The sequence below is a fragment of the Rutidosis leptorrhynchoides genome, chromosome 6 (genome assembly GCF_046630445.1).
Source record: "Rutidosis leptorrhynchoides isolate AG116_Rl617_1_P2 chromosome 6, CSIRO_AGI_Rlap_v1, whole genome shotgun sequence".
NCBI classification, from domain to species: Eukaryota; Viridiplantae; Streptophyta; class Magnoliopsida; order Asterales; family Asteraceae; genus Rutidosis; species Rutidosis leptorrhynchoides.
Genome location: NC_092338.1, coordinates 333,989,459 through 334,012,386, shown reverse-complemented (window position 1 = coordinate 334,012,386; position 22,928 = coordinate 333,989,459). Strand labels below are relative to the sequence as shown.

Here is a 22,928-nt window from a genome sequence, read left to right as displayed (position 1 = left end):
GCGCAAATTATGTGTGAGTTCGCGCGATTCACTACACTAGTACGTATCGAAAAAAAGTCAACCGACAATGGATCCAAATGGTTCAATTACTCTAAACTCGAGTTCACACAAATCTTGTCCAAACTCGTGCGATGCCAACCCGCCAGTACATTTAAAAATTTCCCAGCCATGGTTGAAAATCGGTCATGACGAGTTCACAAAAAATTTGGACAGGTTGTATGAATGGATACCGTAAAATCTCATTTAAAAAAAAATATATATATATTATCTTATTATTCTTAGAAAAAAAATATTTTCATTTATTTCACTCAATTATACAAATACAAGCTTCAACATTTTTACTTCTAAAACTAAATTTGAGGCCCAAAATATATGGAAGCCCATACTATTTACAAACCCTTAATGATATTTCGAATAAAAAATGTCCATCTGAATAAGGTTCGAACCTTTATACGCATTAATTAATTAATTTCTAGAAAAGTCTACGATATATGTGCAAATTATGCCATCGAACATAGTTTAAAATTTAAGTGGGGCCCATAATTTTGAAATAAAGTACTCCGTAATGCATTTATTTTAATTTTATGTATAATAGTTAAATATTATTCAAACAAAGATTTTACATTGTGATTAGCTAGTTTCATATTATGAGCTTAGAAAGATAGTAAATTATTGTTTCAGCCCAACTACTAGATATAACAAGCTCAAGTTAACATGTCTCTTTTATCATTAAGTGATGGAGTTTGAATTATTATTTTTTTTTTTTTAAAAGAGCCAGATATGATATGTTTTATTATAAAGACAAAAATGACTTTAGCGTATAGTATAGACTTTAGCGTATAGTATAATTTTTAGTACGTTAGTGATATCTTTGACAAGATAGGGCCTCTACCGGACGAGGCGATCTGAACTTAAGGTAACCTCAAAATAGAAACTTGTAGCATTTTAAGTTACAAACATTTGATCTTTTGAATCAACTAATTAATTTGAATTCGTATGAAGGAGATATGACCAAAACAATGACAATTATTATGCGTTCACCAATTTGATATTTTTTTGGAAAGCAAGAATTCTATAAAAATTAGCACGCAAGAAACGTGTAAATTTCATGGAGCTAATTGAAATAAGAAACAAATCAAACCACCAGATCAAATAAACTACACGATTTACATCCTTTATATTGGATTCATTAATTTTCGGGGATCAGTCTTCCAATCTTCAAACACTCCATTTACCTTCTTGCCTTTACTCGATAGCCATAAATGAGAAAAGATCTGTAGTTTGATCATATATCCTTCATACACACTCTAATTTAGTTGATTCAAAAAGCTCAAACATTTTCAATTTAAAGGATTACAAATTTCATTTTTTTCGGGGGGCTACGACCCCTCCCTATTCCTGAAAAGCTCCGCATTTGTCCTAAACAATAAGGGCCCATATTTACATCTCGAAAGGAGACGACCCTGCTAATTAGCTATCTTTTAGTCGAGTACTTCCACCCATTAATACGAACCTAACCCAAACTGTGACGACCCGAAAATTTTCGACCAAATTTAAACTTAATCTTTATATGTTTCCGTTTAACGCCTTGAAACGAGTAATTTTTTTTTTTTTTTAAAAAAGTTAAACATCTGGCCTGACCACGGCTTATGCCGCGGCGCGGCCCATACTGTCGCGGCGCGACATATCACTGTAAAAATTGCCTTCTTAACTCAAGTTCTGATTTCAAATGCTTTGTATTGCCGCGGCGCGAAGCCTCTTGCCGCGGCGCGACCCAACACGGGTCCAGGTCCTGACCTGCAACTTTGAACTTAAACCAAAATTTTCACATTTTAACATTTCATCATTTCTCAAACCGTTTCGACAACAGAATACATAAACAAGCTAAACTTCTAAGACTTACATTCATCATTTAGAAACACGATTATTACTTGGTCGCACACGACCCGTAGTCCAATATAAACGTGTCTCTTTTGACCCAAAATACCGAATTTAGCACTTAGTTTCAAAACATGATTTAAACATCTTTTGTCTTAATACACATTTGACTCTTGGCGTTCATAAGCGGTTATCGTGAAGCTAGATTCAATTAAGAGACTTGCATACCACTTGATAAATGCCGATTGTTCTCCTACAACCTTGATGTCCCAAATCTTCGCAACGCATAAGAACCTAGCAAACATTAACAACATAGCGGGGTAAGCAAAACGCTTAGTGAGTTAAGGGTAAGTGCGTATCTTAAACTTAAAACATAAACATAATCGTAAACACAACCATAACCTTCCAACCCGAAGGTTGATTTCGTAATTCGAACTTGATCAACTTGCCTCCTAGTCATAGCCAATTCTTGATACATAACATATACATATTTCAACCTTAAAACATTATCATATGTGTAAGTTCAAACTAACACGTTATATGGACATCGTCCAAGCTTACTCATAACATGGATATGAATCCAAACTCATTACGTAATTTAGACATAGACAACAAGTCTAAGCTTTACACCTTAACATAGACACAAAGTCTAAGCTTTACATCTTAACATAGACACAAAGTCTAAGCTTTACATCTTAACATAGACACAAAGTCTAAGCTTTACATCTTAACATAGACACAAGGTCTAAGCTTTACACATTAACATAGACGCAAAGTCTAAGCTTTACATCTTAACATAGACACAAAGTCTAAGCTTTACATCTTAACATAGACACAAAGTCTAAGCTTTACATCTTAACATAGACACAAGGTCTAAGCTTTACACATTAACATAGACGTAGAGTCTAAGCTTTTTAACTAGTGAACTTAATCGCCACCCTCTTGCACGGATGCAATCCGGGAGTATTAAGTCACCCTTGTTACCATATATCGTATCCAAAAACAACCATAAGTACTCCTGCATAGTTAAGCTCAAAGCATAGAACAATTTATAAAAATTTCTATTACATAACTTGTGATCATGGATTCTATGATCACCTTTGACCCGCCCATATTACCCCATATAACTCACCTTGATTAAACGAAGTTCCTTGGTCACTTGAAGCTCCCTTACCTTGATTAGCACCTATACATGAGCTAATCTCATTAATAACACAACTAAATCAAAATCACAACTTTCACAAGCTTTTAACACATCCATTCATTTACACATTTACTTAATTCCCTAATTACATCCAAATACACATGAACACATACAACCATAGCATTATAACTTCCTTATAACATCATTATCAAGTAAATCTCATTTCCTTAATCATGCAAATCTCAAATTCATCTATTATGAACATAACATGCAATTTCCTTCAATTCTTCCATTACTCATCAAATATGCATAAATCCATTTCCATTACTAACAACCCTAAATTATCAATCATCCAAATTTCATAGCTTATTACATTAACCACAATTCATACATGAGCAATCTTCTTCAAAATTACTAGCTAGAACACATAGACTCTTCATTGAGGCATTTTATCAAACACTTGGTGTGCATTACTAGAAATTAAGCTAGAACACCACCAAATTCACCATATTCATATCCTTTACTCAAAATGCAAGTTCATACTTGAACTCACTCCCAAAATTACCAACAAATTCGTTCTAAATCATTCAAATGTGCATAGCTTCAACAAACAACAACCTTTAAGCATAAAACTCATCACAAACACTCAATAATTGTGATACAAAACTTAAGAATATTCATACCTTGTCTTTTAGGATTCAAGAACCCTAATTGTGCACAAAGAAGAAGAATTTGAAGAAATAAAACTTGCTAGGATGCTTAGAGTGCCTTAGATTTCACAAGTTTATAATTGCATGAACACAATTTCTTAGTTGGAGCTTCCCTCTTCTTCCTCCTTGCCAAAGTCGACATATACACACACACATTCACACTCTCTGTATTTTTTTTACAACTGATAAAATGAATTATCAGTGTTTAATTTTTTCTTTTATTAAAACAACTTTGCTCAAATTGCATTTTCTACCCTCCCCACCAAAACCATATTAAGGGAGGTCCTTAAATTAACTTTGCATCACTAGTCCCCTTTCAACTTAACCAACAAACATTAACTATTGTCCATTTATTTCATTAAACCATACCATCCATTCATAATAATTATTTCACATAAGATAACACTAAAACAAACTAAATCATTAATAAATTCTCATAAAATATTATCTTAAAATTTTGGGATGTTACATTCCGACACGATAAGCAAAGTCTGTATATTGATTCTCAAAATTTTTGAACTAATGTTATATATTCAGTTAACCTTTGACTATTAACCGACGATTCACGAACATCTATATATATATATATATATATATATATATATATATATATATATATATATATATATATATATATATATACACACAATAAGTTGGAATATTAAGTATTCACAAATAACTTGCAATGCGTATTTAAAAACTGATTTATGTATATTAAATAAAGATATATAAAGATATATAATTTTAAGTTATTTAGTAAACGATGGTAACATTCGTTTATTGATTCGATTGATATTTAGATAAGTTAACTAAAACGTTTAAGATGAACAAGTAAAACACTATTTGCTACAGTAAAACACTATTTGCTACAGTAAAAACGACTTTGCTTCAATAAATACTATTTGTTACAGTAAAACACTATTTGCTACAGTAATGACGACCTTGCTTCAGTAAATACTATTTGCTACAGTGAAACACTATTTGCTACCGTACTATTGCTACAGTAAACACTATTTGATACAGTGAATACTATGTCGACAAACAAGAAAACAAAACATATTGGGTGCGTATCAGCTGGCCATGCGATCACATAGCAAATGGGCATGAAACCCATGCGATCGCATGGGGATCAATCTCAGCAAACATCTATAAAGCTCGCACATTTCTGCTTCGACACACACACACACATAAATTACTCTGTATTATATTATTATTATTATTATTATTATTATTATTATTATTATTATTATTATTATTATTATTATTATCAGTAGTATTAATATTATTATTATTAGTATTATACATAAAATACTACGACGAAGTACTGCTCAAATGATTTCAAACCGAGTTTTCAAATGAGTCAAAGCTAAGGAAACTATGGGTTATAGCTATGGAGGTTATGGGTAATGTTCATGGGTATTATTCGCAAGTCAAACCTAGTGTTTATCATCTCCGTTGCGCCTACGTACTTTCCTACAATATTGAATCACAATATTGATACGTTGAGATCTACGGTTATTTTGCATTCCAAGTTTCGGTCACATTTCGGTGAATGACCATATGTGCTGCTAAGGTGAGTTTCATTTGCTCCCCTTTTAATTGCTTTTGCAATCTATATTTTTGGGCTGAGAATATATGCACTTTATTTTAAACGCAATGGATACAAGTACATACTAAATTCTACACCGAGTTTGAAATGAAAATCCCTTAGCTTTGGTAACTAGTAACTGCCGGTTATAAGAACTGGTGGGCGCGAGTAGTTATATATAGATCCATAGGGCTTGACATCCCCGTCTGTTCCAGTTATAGAAACCCTAGCCTGACCTATAAAACAGACGTATACTATTTGAGGTTAGTACACGTTGGATTGTGTGTATTATACATGTTGGTTGCATGTATGTTAAAACAGGGGTACTTATTATAACGTTAAAGTTTAGTTACCAGGGTGCTCTGTTACGTAGAATCTTTTGATAAACGTTTCGGATGAAACAACTGAAATCTTGTGATCCACCTTTATATACAGATTATGCGCAACATTAAAACTATGAACTCACCAACCTTTGTGTTGACACTTTTAAGCATGTTTATTCTCAGGTTCCTAGAAGTCTTCCGCTGTTTGCTTATACGTTATACAAGCTATGTGCATGGAGTCATACATGCTTTATTCGAGAAAACTTTGCATTCACAAAATCATCACCATGTATCTTATTTTGACTGCATTGTCAACAGATGTAGTATTGTAAACTATTATTTACGGTGATTGTCTATATGTAGAAATCATCAGATGTCAAAGACCTTGGAATTAGATATTCATTTATGGTGTGCCTTTTCAAAAGAATGCAATGTTTATAAAACGTATCATATAGAGGTCAAAACCTCACTATGAAATCAATGAATGATGTATTCGTCCAAATGGATTTGGACGAGTCATTTACACAAACACATTGTTGCAAATGACGGATGCAATGTCTGCTGCCATAGCCATTGCGGTTGTTTGGTAACTAGACCGATTTGTTTCACCCAAAACGTATTATTAGTCGGTCAACTCAAAAAGTTAGATCAAAGTCGGGAAAATTTGGCCGACTTTGATCAAAAGTTGACTTTTTATCTGGCCTTGTTCTAGTGTAAACGAAAATATCAAGCTTTCAAAATTAGCTGGAAAAAAAAAATACCAACTTACATATTTTTTCACAAAGATTATTATAATTATATTATTTATATTACTTATACAAAACATTATAAAAAACATATATAATATTTATAAGTTAACGTTCGTCAAAGTCCATCTCGACTCGGTTTTAACCCATTTAACCTTTCAAAGTCATCACCTATTTGCTCCATCTCGTGTGTTTTAAAACCTTGCCCAAACACCGCTGCTAGTTTGGGTCTTGGTCTTTTTATACAAGATATAATATAAATTAAATTCACTTTCCCATAAATTTCCACGCGCAAAGTCTTGGTCTTTTTTCATTACTTTCTCCTTCCACTTGTTCTTTAACATTTTTCAGAAGGAATCTACAACGAAAAAATAATGCAACTTCAAAACAGTTGACTTGTTCAATCCAATTTTCTTCATATCCCTTACCCACTACTTGTCTCCAATCATCATCTCTCAAACACTAAAATCAAGAATTTCAAAAAATATGAATAATAATGATCATGTTATCACCATGGATCAAGAAGTGGAGCTCATGACTACCCAAATGAAACAACCACCAAAACTACTTCACAAATTAGCCGGGAAAAGTTCTTGTTGCATATTTAGAGTCCCTCAAGGTCTAGTAGACATCAACAAAGAAGCTTATCGACCTCGAATTGTTTCGATTGGCCCATATCATTATGGAAACAAGGATCTTGAAATGATACAAGAACATAAATGGAGGTTTCTCAATGATATGATCACAAGAATAGGTAAGCCACTTAAGAATTTCATGGATATAATAGTGTCGATGGACGTTCAAATTCGAGAAAGCTATTCAGAGTCACTTGATCGCTTTAGTACCAATGAACTTGCGAAAATGATGGTGCTTGATGGGATTTTTTTGATTGAATTGTTTCGAAAAGTTGGGAAATTGGTTCAATCTGATCCAGAGGATCCTGTTTTTAAAATGGGGTGGGTGTCTCCATTTCTAACGAGAGATTTATTGAAAATTGAAAATCAAATACCATTTTTCGTTTTACAAAAGTTGTTTCACGAGTCTAATTCCGATGCTAAAACACTTCCATCTTTAATCCTTGACTTTTTCAATCACATGGTTGATAGACAACAACAAGTATTGAAAAAATATAAAAATCTTGATGGAAAGCATTTACTTGATTTTTTTAGAATGAGTTATATAAATGCTAAAAATAGGATTTCGGATGAGAACTCCGAAAAACCTCCCCTTACACTCATCCAGCCCGCGACCAAACTTGTGATCGCGGGGGTCAAGTTTAAGGCTAATCATCAAGCCGATAGTTTTTTGGATATCGAGTTTCTAAATGGTACCCTTTTAATTCCTAAAATAAATTTGGATGATTTTTATAGCTCATTTATATTGAATTGCGTGGCTTTTGAGCAATGTTATCATCATTGCTCGAAAGACATTACAACATATGTTGTGTTTATGGGATGTATCATGAACACCTCAACTGATGTAAGTTTACTTACTGAAAATAAAATTATTGAAAATTATTTTGGTACGGATAAAGAGATTGCAAAATTCTTCAAATATGTTGGGAAAGATGTAGCATTTGATGTCAAGAAGAATTACTTACAAGGGTTGTTTAGTGAAGTAAATGACTATTGTAAGAATGGGTGGCACGTGGGCTGGGCCGGGTTTAAGCATACTTATTTTGAGAGCCCATGGGCTGCAATTTCGGCTTTTGCGGCTTTTATGTTGCTATCTCTTGCTGGTCTCCAAACATTTTACACTGTATATCCGTACTATCATAAATGAGATGGCTGTTTCGATCAGGTGGTGCTACTACGTGGTTATGAGCATGTTTAAATTTCTAGGCTATTTTTTACTATGTTAGTCAAATATGAATAAGCTCATGATGTAACTATATTGATTGTATTCAGTAGTTTTTGTTTTAAATTTATTGCAACTTTGTAAATACTTTGCTATTCAAGACATATAGTTTATGTACTTTATCAATGAGTCGGTAGTTTTAACGATATATATGAATGCACTCAACAAATGAGTCTTCAGTATTCACTTAAAGTCTAGACATACCTCTATCATTAGTGTTAACCATTATTCTTGGCACTTACCTTTGTTAGAAGATTGACCATTGACTAGTCAATCTACTCATAATTATTGTTATTATTGTGTCCATGATTATAGGAGATAATTAGGTCGGTTTAACCTATATATAATAATATCTCTATGTAACATGTTTCTCAAGCAATAATATGATCAATCTTAATCTTTCATGGTATCAAGAGCCGTACCTACCTTCCTTCCCAACACCTAAAAATATTTTTCTTTCTTTACTGATATTGCTACTCCGATCATACCTTTAATCCTATTTTTTTTTTTTTACGTTTTTTTAAGAATACAGTGGGAACCTTCATCTATCTATATAATTCATTATCCAATAGTAGTTTTCCACTTCATCCTTATCTTATTATACCCATGTGCCAGAAAACTAAATCACAATTTTATTGATTCGATCCATCATTAAAATCAACCAATCCCTTTCAACCAAAACAAAGATATAAATCGCCTTTTTGTGTGTGTGTACGCGCGCGCGCGCTACACCACAAATACCAACTGCAATTAACTCTACTCATTGATTCATTACCATGAGAAGTAGAAGCAAGCCGCAAAAGCCTACTCGATTAACTCACGCACAACTGTTCCAGGTTATACAAGCCCAACAAAGTTTATTAGAGCTATATGGAAAATCCCAACAATCACAAATATTAAACGCTTCTGGGCCTCCTGGATTTGAGCCACAATAAGTTTTTTACAACCAACAAACTCATCAACGCACAGCACCTCAATCCACTAATTGGGGCAGTCAGTATAGCAATTCTGCGGATTGGACTATGGACACAGGTGCATCTTCTCATCTTACATCAAGCACTAATAATTTAAGTACTATACTCTGTCATGGTAGGTGATGGGAATCCAATTCCTGTCACCAACACTGGCCATAGCTTGTTGCCCAACATCCATCGCCCCCTTCACCTTAATAATGTCCTTGTCACTCCTAAGATTGTCAAAAACCTTATTTCTGTTCGACAATTGTATCGTGATAACAAAGTTTATGTTGAATTTGATGAATTTGGATTTTCTGTAAAAGATTTTTTTACTCGTCAACTCCTCCGATGTGATAGCACCAGAGATCTGTATCCTTTCACTACACCTGTCTCGAAGCCAGTTCAACAAGCTATTCTCACCACACCAACAACTTGGCACCAACGTCTTGGTCATCCAAGCGGTGATGTATTTCGTCGTCTCGTTTCCAGTAATGCAACAGTTTGTACAAAAACAAAATCTCCATTGCTTTGTCATGCTTGTCAGCTTGGAAAACATGTCAGACTTCCTTTTTCTATATCTACATCTAAAGTCAATTCTTTATTTGAAATCGTTCACTCGGATTTGTGAACTTCTCCCATCCCGAGTCTTAGTGGTTTAAAGTACTATATTATTTTTCTGGATCACTTTTCTCATTATTTGTGGGTTTATCCCTGTTTGTACGATTTTTCGTATAGCGGGTGTAAGGTACCAGTACAGAACAATATCCGCCTAGCGTAGAGTGATAGTATGTTGATTGATGTTTGCCCTCAGGAAGTAATCCCTGCAGACCCAGAACACGGATGAGAGATCCGTGGGGTGGCCTCAATCAATCTGTGGATCAATCTGTAATTGATCCGTCTAGCTTTCTGTTGCTAAGCGGTTAATGTGCTTTTAGAGTGAGAAAGAACTGTGTGAGAGAGAAAGTGTACTTCTCTCTGACTGAAGTTCAGATGTGAAATGTGGTGACCTAGGGGGTCTATTTATAGGAGTAGAATGTCCGAAATTCTCGAGAACACGTGTTAAACGCTGATTAATTCAGTTATGCGAAGTATCCGGAACCGACTTTGGCGTGGCTGCGTGCTGCCCACGCGCCTAGTAGAAGGGCTTAAGCATAGAAGCTTCCTGCAGGGCTTACGCATGACACTGGGCGGCCTGCTATGCGCTGGACGAGATTCACTAAAAAACTGCCAAGTTTTATTATCTTTTATGCTTTTTGATCCATCTTTCTGTATAAAAATAATTTTTTTATGCGTGTATCTCCTAGGATACACCATTAAGTCCCCCAGTTTAATGTCTTTATTTTTGTAAAAAATAAAGTCATTAAACTAAACATAAAAGATGTCTTTTTCCTCGAAGACATAAAACTGTTGTAGCCGTCTATTTCTCTGTGCTGATGTCACATTTCCAATTATGAATTTGCCCCAAAACCATTTTTGATTTATTTTCGAAATTTAAATTGTTTACCCAATTAATCAGGTTCATACACGTGGCATAATCACATCCTTTCATCGTCTATCAATTTGACTATAAATTATCTGTTCCCCTTTCATTTTTCCTTTTCCGAAACTGATCATTTGCTTTGAAGAATATCTGTGATTGCTTTCTAGGGTTCATAGCGATTAATTTGCTCAAGGTTAGTTCTCGATTTTCCTTCTCATATGTTTCTATTGTTTTTGTTTTTATTGCTACCATGGCCGAATCCAGTAGCACATCTTCATAGAAAGATACAGCTGACGTAAGCACAATTCCTTCCAGCATAACCGAAACAGAGATAGACAAACTATGTAGAGAGCATAGAAATCTTACATTGCTGAATCCCATGATTCCCTCATCTAGCGATAGAGCTAAAAAACCACCAAAGAAGATGATTACTCTGTATAAACTTCAATTAGCTGTAGAAAATCTCCGTATTCCTCTCTCCACCTTTCTTCAAGAAATTCTTGCCCACTACGGGATTGGTCTTAGCCAAGTTCGCCCTCGTGGGTTACAAAAAATCATTCTTTTTGAAATGTATTGTAATGCTGTAGATAGAGTACCAAATGTAAATATTTTCATGAGTTGTTTAGAGCTCGATTAGTTAGTAAATGCTGGTATACATTTGACTGCAAGCCAAACAAGGTTTTTACTGGTGATAAAGAAACTTCTTGGAAAAACTGGAAAGAACCCTACTTCTTTGTTAATGAAAGGGTTGTTCAAGATTCATGGGCATGTGTTCGCGAATGGAGGAAAACTAAGAAAGGGGTGAGTAAATCCATCACTTTTTCTGATGATGTAAAGGCAACCATTGAAACCTGAAAGACACTGCAGCTTCCACAAAGGTCGTACGCTGATTATGAAGCCATCTTAGTCCTCTGCAAAATGAGTGACAACTGGCGTGCTGGACATATGCTAGTGCTGATCACGCGCCTAGTAGAAGGGCTTAAGCATAGAAGGTGCCTACAGGGCTTACGCATGACGCTGGGCGGCCTGCTATGCGCTGGACAACAGTCACTAAAAAACTGCCAAGTTTTGTTATCTTTTATGCTTTTTGATCCATCTTTCTGTATAAAAATGATGTTTTTATGTGTGTATCCCCTAGGATGTACCATTAATCCCTTACCAAATAAATCTGATGCTTTTAATAAAATTCTTCAGTTCCGCGCTCTTGTGAAGAACCAATTTAACTGCGAATTTAAATCCTTCCAATGTGACCATGGCGGTGAATTTGACAATACCTCTATACATCAATTATTTCAATCTAATGGTATTCATATACGATTCTCATTTCCGCAAACATAACAACAAAATGGAAATTCTGAACGAATGATACGAACCATAAACAATCTCATACGCATGCTATTGTTTCAAGCCCACATGGCTGCCCATCTCCTAAACTTCCTTCCATCCACTACTATCAATAACTAAGTACCTCACACGTGTTTGTACAAATATCCACCAAACTACTCCACTCTTCGTGTTTTTGGATGTCTTTGCTATCCTCACCTCAACATCGCCAACAAGCTTGCTCCTCGTTCTACCCAATGTATCTTTCTCGGTTACCCATCTAATCATCGGGGCTACCGTTGCCTTACTCTAGCCACCAATAAGATCATAATCGCTTATCACGTCACCTTTGATGAAACCACATTTCCTTACGGTTCTATGACACCAAACCAACCACCTTCTTATACATTTCTTGATCCTCCACCAAACACGTTTTCTCACACCCTCCTTCAGCCTACTTCCTCTGCCCCAACTCAGGCCCAACAAGCCCCTGCCATTCACTTTTCAACTAGCCAACCAATTTCCCCTTCTCATGCATCACCCGCACCTCCGTCACCACATGCTCCTTCTGCACCACATGCACCTCCACCCAATCTTTTCTCTAGATATTTCCATCATTCCGCTTTTACTTCGGAGACACAACCTCCTCCCACTGAGGCTACCCAAAATCTGCAAGCTACTACAAACTCTCTCCCCGAGACATAGCCTCCTCCCAATGAGGCTACCATCACTACCACCTCCCAGTCAACTCATCCCATGATCACACGTACTCGACCTGGAACTATAAAACATGTTCAAAGCCTTAATCTTCAAACCTCTGTCATATCTCCTATTCTACGATCTTACTCTGAGGCTCTCCACGACCCTCACTGGAATCAAGATATGACTGAGGAATACAATGCTTTAATTAACAATAGTACTTGGAACTTATGCCTCGCGCATCGGACACGAACATAGTTCTCTCCATGTGGATATTTAAGCACAAGTTTAATGCAGACGGTAAATTAAGCATGTATAAGGCTCGACTAGTTGCTAATGGTCGCAGCCAGCAAGTTGGTGTTGATTGTGATGCGAGATTTAGTCCGGTTGTCGGATCGACCACCATTCGCACTCTCCTCAGCTTAGCAATTTCTCGAAATTGGCATGTTCATCAACTAGATGTCAAGAACATATTTCTTCATGGACACCTCTCTGAGACGGTTTACATGCATCAGCCTTCTGGGTTTCGGGATCCCCGATATCCCGATCATGATATTGTGTTGACATCATCCTCTACTAGTTTACTTCGGCAGATCATTAATTCCTCACATAAGGAATTCGCTATGACTGATCTTGGCCCGTTGAACTACTTTCTTGGTATCTCTGCCTCCCGTACAACATCTGGGATATTCCTGTCCCAAAAATAGTATGCCATAGAGGTACTTGAGCAGGCCAGTTTGACTACTTGTCAACCATGCAGGACACCAGTCGAGCCGGAGGCCAAACTCACCACTCACGGCCCCTCTGTGCAGGACCTGACTCTATATCGCAGCCTTACAGGTGCATTACAGTACCTCACCTTCACCCGCCCATACATATCTTACGTTGTTCAGCAAATTATTCTGTTCATGCACGATCCCCAGGCGCAGCACTTACATGCTCTTAAATGGATTCTTCGCTATGTTCAGGGGACTATAGACTTGAGATTACAGTTATATGCATCGTCTCCTACCACATTGGTTGCTTACTCTAACACTGACTGGGCAGTTGTCCTACTACCAGACGCTCCACATCTGGTTATTGTATTTTTCTTGGCAACAATCTTCTCTCATGGTCTTCGAAGCGGCAACTTACTCCATCTCGTTCCAGCGCCGAGGTAGAATATCGTGGGTTGCAAATGCAGTTGCCGAGACCTGCTGGATACTTAATTTACTACGAGAGCTTCATTGTCCTCTCACATCCGTTACGCTGGTTTATTGTGATAATGTCAGCTCGGTCTATCTCTCCTCTAATCCGGTTCAACATCATCGTACCAAACACATTGAGATCGACATGACATTCACTTTGTCAGAGATTTGGTTGCTCAGGGACAAGTCCTGGTTGTACATGTTCCATCCATATATCAGTTTGCCGACATATTCACCAAAAGACTACCGTTTGCTTTATTTGACGAGTTAAGATCCAGTTTGATTGTTCGGCGTACTCCTGCTCCAACTGCGGGAGGATGTTAACCATTATTCTTGGCACTTACCTTTGTTAGAAGATTACCATTGACTAGTCAATCTACTCATAATTATCGTTATTATTGTGTCCATAAAAATAGGAGATAATTAGGTCGGTTAGCCTATATATAATGATATCTCTATGTAATATGTTTCTCAAGCAATAATATGATCATCTTAACCTTTCAATTAGTTCATTATTACACATTTACACTTGATAACAATACATATGTGGTTTAGAGTATATATTATACATGTAACTAAAATGTTGAATTTAAACAAAGATTAGATATTAAAATTCAACCTTAAATTAAGTTGCCGAAACTCAATTTTGAGAAAGAAAGAATATTACTCCCTTCGTTCTAAATCTCTAATATTGCTCCCTCCATCTCATATCTATTATCTCCTAACAAAAGACATACAGTTTAAGATATATCATTATCATTATTACATTGTATTTTCTGTCCACTTTTCAGTTTTACCCCTTACTTTTTACCTATCATTTTATCTTACATTTATAAGGTAGATGGCCGACCAGCATTCCTTTCAATGCTTACCTCAATTTCGTTTCTACCTCCCATACTTCTCCTTAGTTTCTAAACTATTAAAACTGTAGACAAGATTAGCACTGTAAGTATTGTACTTCATTATTCTTATCTTTTATGGACATAGACCATTAATTCAAGACATCTCAAAATGAGTAATGGTAAACAAAATTGGAAAAACGGAAAGAGAGTGTTTTACATGTGTCTTCCCAATATAAATTTTAATAATTTCGGCATTGACTAATATTCAAATAAATCTATAAATATGGAGATTTTGGGAGAGTAATACAAGCGTTGTGCTGCTAGGCAATACAACAGCTCCGGATGGAAGGGGGATTAGATCACTAAGAAAAGGAATTTTCCCAAGATCTAAATTGTACTCCCTTTTTGGAGCCAAATACCTTCGATAAAATAATCGGTCTACTCGCTTTCCTTTCGGTGGTGACCCTCAACTACGCTTTCTCCTCGTGTACTTCTTTAGCTTTTAAACTATTAGAATCGCATGCTGAATTGTCACTATAAGGGCTGTTGAAGGTGTGAAGAATTTGATCAAAGGAACAAGGCTTGGACTTGGTGAACAAGTCGTAGAGAGCTTGACTTGGTGAACAAGTTGTATGGAGCTTGACTTGGTGAACAAGTCGTAGAGATTCTCTTGCCTTAATTAAATCTTCTAGTAGGAATGGAGTATGGAGTAAGTAACAGATATTTATGGAATATCTTTTACTTGAAGGACAAGTTTAACTTGGTGGACAAGTTTAACTCTTCCTATAAATCGTAACCCCTAGCCTCATTGTAATGTGTGCAAAATTAATAGTAGAAAATCTCTGGTTTGCGCCCGTGGAGTAAACCCTTCTCCGCATTTTGGAGTTGGGATATAACCACGTTAAATATCTGTGTCGTTATGCATCTTTATTTTATCGTTATGCTTTAATTATTCATTTTTTGTTCGTGGGTTAGTGATTATGTTCAATCACTTGTCTTGGTTAGGGCCTACAGAATTCCTAACAATTGGTATCTAGAGCTCAAGGTTCGAGTATGGGCATGATGGCTAATTGAAAGTATGGTGAACGAACGATGGGTATATGATGTTATGCAACATGTACCATGATCATGGGATCAGTCAGTCAACGGGGTCGATGATCGGATCGACGAGTCTTGTTGCTGAGAGATTTTCGGGAAGATTCGGGTATTGGATCTAAGTTATCATTCCTTGCGGTCCCGTTCGAGGGAATGATGAACTTTTAAAATTCGGATTCTACTACGCAGATGCAGGAGAAAAATCGTAACAGGTTCGTTAACCGTTGGATTGGTTTGAAATTTTTACCGAAGGTGCTAGATACATAGGTCTAGTGGCCGTAAAAATTTGAGGAAGATCGAACCCTTAGATTTCAAGATATGATTTTTTGAATGCTTCTGTTCAAAGTTTACTTACGGAGCTGTTAGAGAAGAAAAATCATTACGGGTTCGTTAACCGTTGGATAGTCTTGAAAATTTTGCTGTAAGTAAAATACACATAGATCTAGTCGTGGTCAAAATTTGATAGTGATCAGACCGTTAGATCCGGAGTTCTGTTTTTTGGAAGTTGCAGTTGTTCGGGTTTGGAGCTACAGTGAGAGAAAAATCATAGAGGGTATTGGATCAACGTGAAACTTAGACTGTAGGTTCCAGAAGTACTGATCAAAGATTGTTAATATTTTCGTGATGATCGGACAGTTGGATCTTGAGACACGATTTTTTAAGTTGCGGCAGTTTTATGGGAGAGTTTCCGGGTTTGATGTAGCGAGTGGCGAGACAGTTTTCGTTTTGCTAAACTTCGGGCGATAATGGCTGGATTTTCTGAGATATAGGTTTATTACGAGAGCTAAACTATATGCCGAATGTGATGGACGGCGCTGTGGGTGCACCTCTCAACGCGTGTGCGTTCCCTTGTTAACATTGAGTTGATCCTGAAGCCTTGTATCGAAATCTCACTGGTCCGCACACAGACAGCTTGAGGTTTCTGTTTGGTGGCGGTAAAGGTTGGGTCTGAACTATCGTTGAAGGGGAGGCTCATATGGACTTTGGGTTTAAGGGGAGGTTTGTTATGGTGCAAACCATAGTCATACATCGGATATGGGGAAGAAACAAAAGTGTGCTTTGGAGGTGGTTTCTCTCAGGTTTGGGCGGTCAAGTAATAAACAGCAGGGGACATTCTTTTCGAAATTGACAGTGGGAGTTATCGTGAAGTTTAGATACTCGAAGTTTGTAGTCTGGATGTGTGAATAGCGCAACGTGACATTTGCAGCATGTCAACGGTTGGCTTAACCCCTTGGTTGGCACACGCGGTTGTGCACCCTCAGTGGATGAGTTGATTTTGGAGCCTTGTACCGTAAGTAGACTTGATGTGGTCCCATTCAAGTTGTGTTTCGAGGTTGCAGCAAATACTAAAGAAGGTTGGATCTTGACTATCATTGGAGGGATTCCGAGTTGAACTTGGGTTTGAGGGGAGTTTTGTTATGGTGCAAACCAAAGTCTAACATCAGATTATTGAACGGGTCGACTAATGTATTTAGTCGAATATTCTATAGTATATGGAATATGTGGGCAGGGTTAGAGCTTTTCTCACTAAAGAAATTGGTGTGAAGTTGTCGGATATGACGAGTTCGACTTGCGTTTTGGGTTTGGTTGACATTAGTACAACAAAGCACGCGGGTTTTCTTCAGGGTGACCAATTAGGAATCTTCAGGTGATGGTAGAAGTGGATAATCTTGTAAGTCCTGAAACTTGAGCTTTCTAGAGGGCGTCGGGAATTCGATGGGAGTTTGGTAATCGACGGAAGTACTGAGCTAGTGGGAGTTTGACAACTAATGAGATTTATAGAGATAGTTATGCAATGTGAGTCTTTGGTATTCACATGATTAGTGCGTATAAAATTGGGGTACTTGGATGCTGCAAGTATACCCTCGAATGGCAAAGAGATTTGCAACTGACCATGGTATGAACCATATTCTTCTCGGGTAGCCGCAATTTATTTCTTACTCATACAGTAGGAGCGTGCTTGGGAATGAGAAGATGTGTTTGTGAAATTCATAGCTATGCGGTGGGTCAGTCTACCAGCAAGAAAGCGGGAAAAGTTCAAAGCCGTAGATTTCAAGGTTATGGTTGCGTTCTCATTGGAGCCTTGATGAATAGTCTACAAAGGCGTCTGTTGGGGTTTTCTGATTGCTGGGAAGGAGAATCGTAGATAGACGGAAATTCTGTACGAGTGATCGTTGACATGGGTTTGATGGGACTGGACGTGTTTAGTGAAATGTCCCGTTCATATTGATTATAAAAGTTCCGTATTAATTGATTTCGTTGCGAGGTTTTCACCTCTATATGAGACGTTTTTCAAAGACTGCATTCAATTTTAGAACAAACCATAACCTTTAAAATATTACGACGATTATCAAATAACGATAATCTAAAATATAGCGTTTTTCACACGACCATTATATAATGGTTTACAATAATATTACACATCAACATAAGTCTTCAAATGCAGTTTTTAAACAATATTATACAAGCATGGACTCCAAATCTTGTCCTTAATTTAGTATGCAACAGCAGAAGCTCTTAATAATCACCTAAGAATAAACATGCTTAAAACGTCAACAAAATTGTTGGTAAGTTATAGGTTTAACCTACATATTATCAAATCATAATAATAGACCACAAGAAGTCATTTTTATAACACATCTCATATCAGGCATTTCGCAAACTGCATAGAGATAAAAATCATTCATATGTTGAACACCTGGTAACCGACCTTAACAAGATGCATATAGAATATCCCCATCATTCCGCGACTCTCATCGGATATGATATATCGAAGTACTAAAGCATTCGTAACCCGAATGAGGCTTGTTGGGCCACATAGATCTATCTTTAGGATTCACGTCAATTAGGGGCCATTTCCATAATTCTTAGGCTACCAAGCTAAAAAGGGGCATATTCGGTTCGATAATAAGTATTTTCAATTACTTGTTTCTATTTTGTAAAACATTTATAAAATCGCATGTATTCTCATCCCAAAAAAATAATAGATTTTAAAAGTGGGACTATAACTCACTTTCACAGATTTTTACTTCGTCGGGAAGTAAGACTTGGCCATTGGTCAATTCACGAACCTATAACAAATATGTATATATATATCAAAGTATGTTCAAAATATATTTACAACATTTTTAATACGTTTTAATGTTTTAAGTTTATTAAGTCAGCTGTCCTCGTTAGTAACCTACAACTAGTTGTCCATAGTTAGATGTACAGAAATAAATCGATATATATTTTCTTGGATCAATCCATGACCCAGTGTATACACGTCTCAGGCTAGATCACAACTCAAAGTATATATATTTTTGGAATCAACCTCAACCCTGTATAGCTAACTCCAACATTACTGCATATAGAGTGTCTATGGTTGTTCCAAATAATATATATACATGGGTCGATATGATATGTCAAAACATTTGCATACGTGTCTATGGTATCCCAAGATTACATAATATATTAGAATACATATAATACAATATAAGTTAGCTAGGATATGATTAATATAGATTTGTTACCAAATTTCACTTAGCTACAACAAGAAAAATTATCCAAACTTGTTTTACCCATAACTTCTTCGTTTTAAATCCGTTTTGAGTGTTTCAAGTTGCTATGGTTTCATATTGAACTTAAGTTTATGAATTTAAACAGAAAAAGCATAAGTTTATAGTCGGAAATACAGGTTACAAGTCATTTTTGTAAAGGTAGTCATTTCAGTCGAAAGAACGACGTCTAGATGATCATTTTGGAAAACATACTTCTACTTTGAGTTTAACCATGATTTTTGGATATAGTTTCATGTTCATAAGAAAAATCATTTTCCAAGAAGAACAACTTTTAAATCAAAGTTTATCATAGTTTTTAATTAACTAACCCAAAACAGCCCGCGGTGTTACTATGACGGCGTATATCCGATTTTACGGTGTTTTTCGTGTTTCCCGATTTTAAATCATTAAGTTAGCATATCATATAGATATAGAACATGTGTTTATTTGATTTTAAAAGTCAAGTTAGAAGGATTAACTTTTGTTTGCGAACAAGTTTAGAATTAACTAAACTATGTTCTAGTGATTTCAAGTTTAAACCTTCGAATAAGGTAGTTTTATATATATGAATCGAATGATGTAATGAACATCATTACTACCTCAAGTTTAGTATGTAAACCTACTGGAAGTGATAAGAAATGATCTAGCTTCAAAGGATCTTGGATGGCTTGAAAGTTCTTGAAGCAGAATCATGACACGAAAACAAGTTCAAGTAAGATTATCACTCGAATTAAGATAGTTATAGTTATAGGAATTGAATCAAAGTTTGTATATGAGTATTACCTTGATTTAGAATGATATCATACTGTAAAAAACAAGGATTTCTTGAGGTTGTATGATCACTTTACAAGATTGGAAGTGAGCTAGTAAACTTGGAAGTATTCTTGATTTTATGAAACTAGAACTTGTAGAATTTCTGAAGAACACTTAGAACTTGAAGATAGAACTTGAGAGAGATTACTTAAATGAAGAAAATTTAAGAATGAAAGTGTTTGTAGGTGTTTTTGGTCGTTGGTATATGGATTAGATATAAAGGATGTGTAATTTTGTTTACATGTAAATAAGTAATGAATGATTACTAATATTTTTGTAATTTTATGAGATATTTCATGCTAGTTGCCAAATGATGGTTCTCACATCTGTTAGGTGACTCACATGGGCTTCTAAGAGATGATCATTGGAGTGTATATACTAATAGTACATACATCTAAAAGCTGTGTATTTTACGAGTACGAATACGGGTGCATACGAGTAGAATTATTGATGAAACTGAACAAGGATGTAATTGTAAGCATTTTTGTTAAGTAAAAGTATTTTGATAAGTGTCTTGAAGTCTTCCAAAAGTGTATGAATACATATTAAAACACTACATGTATATACATTTTAACTGAGTCGTTAAGTCATCGTTAGTCGTTACATGTAAATGTTGTTTTGAAACCTTTAGGTTAACGATCTTGTTAAATGTTGTTAATGAAATGTCCCGTTCTTATTGATTAAAAACGTTCCATATTAATTGATTTCGTTGCGAGGTTTTGACCTCTATATGAGACGTTTTTCAAAGACTGCATTCATTTTAAAACAAACCATAACCTTTATTTCATCAATAAAGGTTTAAAAAGCTTTACGTAGATTATCAAATAATGATAATCTAAAATATCCTGTTTACACACGACCATTACATAATGGTTTACAATACAAATATGTTACAACAAAATAAGTTTCTTGAATGCAGTTTTTACACAATATCATACAAGCATGGACTCCAAATCTCGTCCTTATTTAAGTATGCGACAGCGGAAGCTCTTAATAATCACCTGAGAATAAACATGCTTAAAACGTCAACAAAAATGTTGGTGAGTTATAGGTTTAACCTATATATATATCAAATCATAATAATAGACCACAAGATTTCTTATTTCAATACACATCCCATACATAGAGATAAAAGTCATTCATATGGTGAACACCTGGTAACCGACATTAACAAGATGCATATATAAGAATATCCCCATCATTCCGGGACATCCTTCAGATATGATATAAATTTCGAAGTACTAAAGCATCCGGTACTTTGGATGGGGTTTGTTAGGCCCAATAGATCTATCTTTAGGATTCGCGTCAATTAGGGTGTCTGTTCCCTAATTCTTAGATTACCAGACTTAATAAAAAGGGGCATATTCGATTTCGATAATTCAACCATAGAATGTAGTTTCACGTACTTGTGTCTATTTTGTAAATCATTTATAAAACCTGCATGTATTCTCATCCCAAAAATATTAGATTTTAAAAGTGGGACTATAACTCACTTTCACAGATTTTTACTTCGTCGGGAAGTAAGACTTGGCCACTGGTTGATTCACGAACCTATAACAATATATACATATATATCAAAGTATGTTCAAAATATATTTACAACACTTTTAATATATTTTGATGTTTTAAGTTTATTAAGTCAGCTGTCCTCGTTAGTAACCTACAACTAGTTGTCCACAGTTAGATGTACAGAAATAAATCGATAAATATTATCTTGAATCAATCCACGACCTAGTGTATACGTATCTCATTATTGATCACAACTCAAACTATATATATTTTGGAATCAACCTCAACCCTGTATAGCTAACTCCAACATTCACATATAGAGTGTCTATGGTTGTTCCGAAATATATATAGATGTGTCGACATGATAGGTCGAAACATTGTATACGTGTCTATGGTATCTCAAGATTACATAATATACAATACAAGTTGATTAAGTTATGGTTGGAATAGATTTGTTACCAATTTTCACGTAGCTAAAATGAGAAAAATTATCCAATCTTGTTTTACCCATAACTTCTTCATTTTAAATCCGTTTTGAGTGAATCAAATTGCTATGATTTCATATTGAACTCTATTTTATGAATCTAAATAGAAAAAGTATAGGTTTATAGTCGGAAAAATAAGTTACAAGTTGTTTTTGTAAAGGTAGTCATTTCAGTCGAAAGAACGACGTCTAGATGACCATTTTAGAAAATATACTTCCACTTTGAGTTTAACCATAATTTTTGGATATAGTTTCATGTTCATAATAAAAATCATTTTCTCAGTATAATAACTTTTAAATCAAAGTTTATCATAGTTTTTAATTAACTAACCCAAAACAGCCCGCGGTGTTACTACGACGGCGTAAATCCGATTTTACGGTGTTTTTCGTGTTTCCAGGTTTTAAATCATTAAGTTAGCATATCATATAGATATAGAACATGTGTTTAGTTGATTTTAAAAGTCAAGTTAGAAGGATTAACTTTTGTTTACGAACAAGTTTAGAATTAACTAAACTATGTTCTAGTGATTACAAGTTTAAACCTTCGAATAAGATAGTTTTATATGTATGAATCGAATGATGTTATGAACATCATTACTACCTTAAGTTCCTTGGATAAACCTACTGAAAAAGAGAAAAATGGATCTAGCTTCAACGGATCCTTGGATGGCTCGAAGTTCTTGAAGCAGAATCATGACACGAAAACAAGTTCAAGTAAGATCATCACTTGAAATAAGATTGTTATAGTTATAGAA

General features: G+C 35.4%; 1 protein-coding gene across 1 annotated transcript; it reads left to right on the top strand.

The window, feature by feature from the left end:
* Positions 1–6,705: 6,705 nt before the first annotated feature.
* Positions 6,706–8,415, top strand: LOC139852560 (UPF0481 protein At3g47200-like). The gene has a single exon (XM_071841856.1). It carries the CDS (start codon positions 6,876–6,878, stop codon positions 8,169–8,171), a length of 1,296 nt encoding a protein of 431 aa, XP_071697957.1. The 5' UTR covers positions 6,706–6,875; the 3' UTR covers positions 8,172–8,415.
* Positions 8,416–22,928: the final 14,513 nt, after the last annotated feature.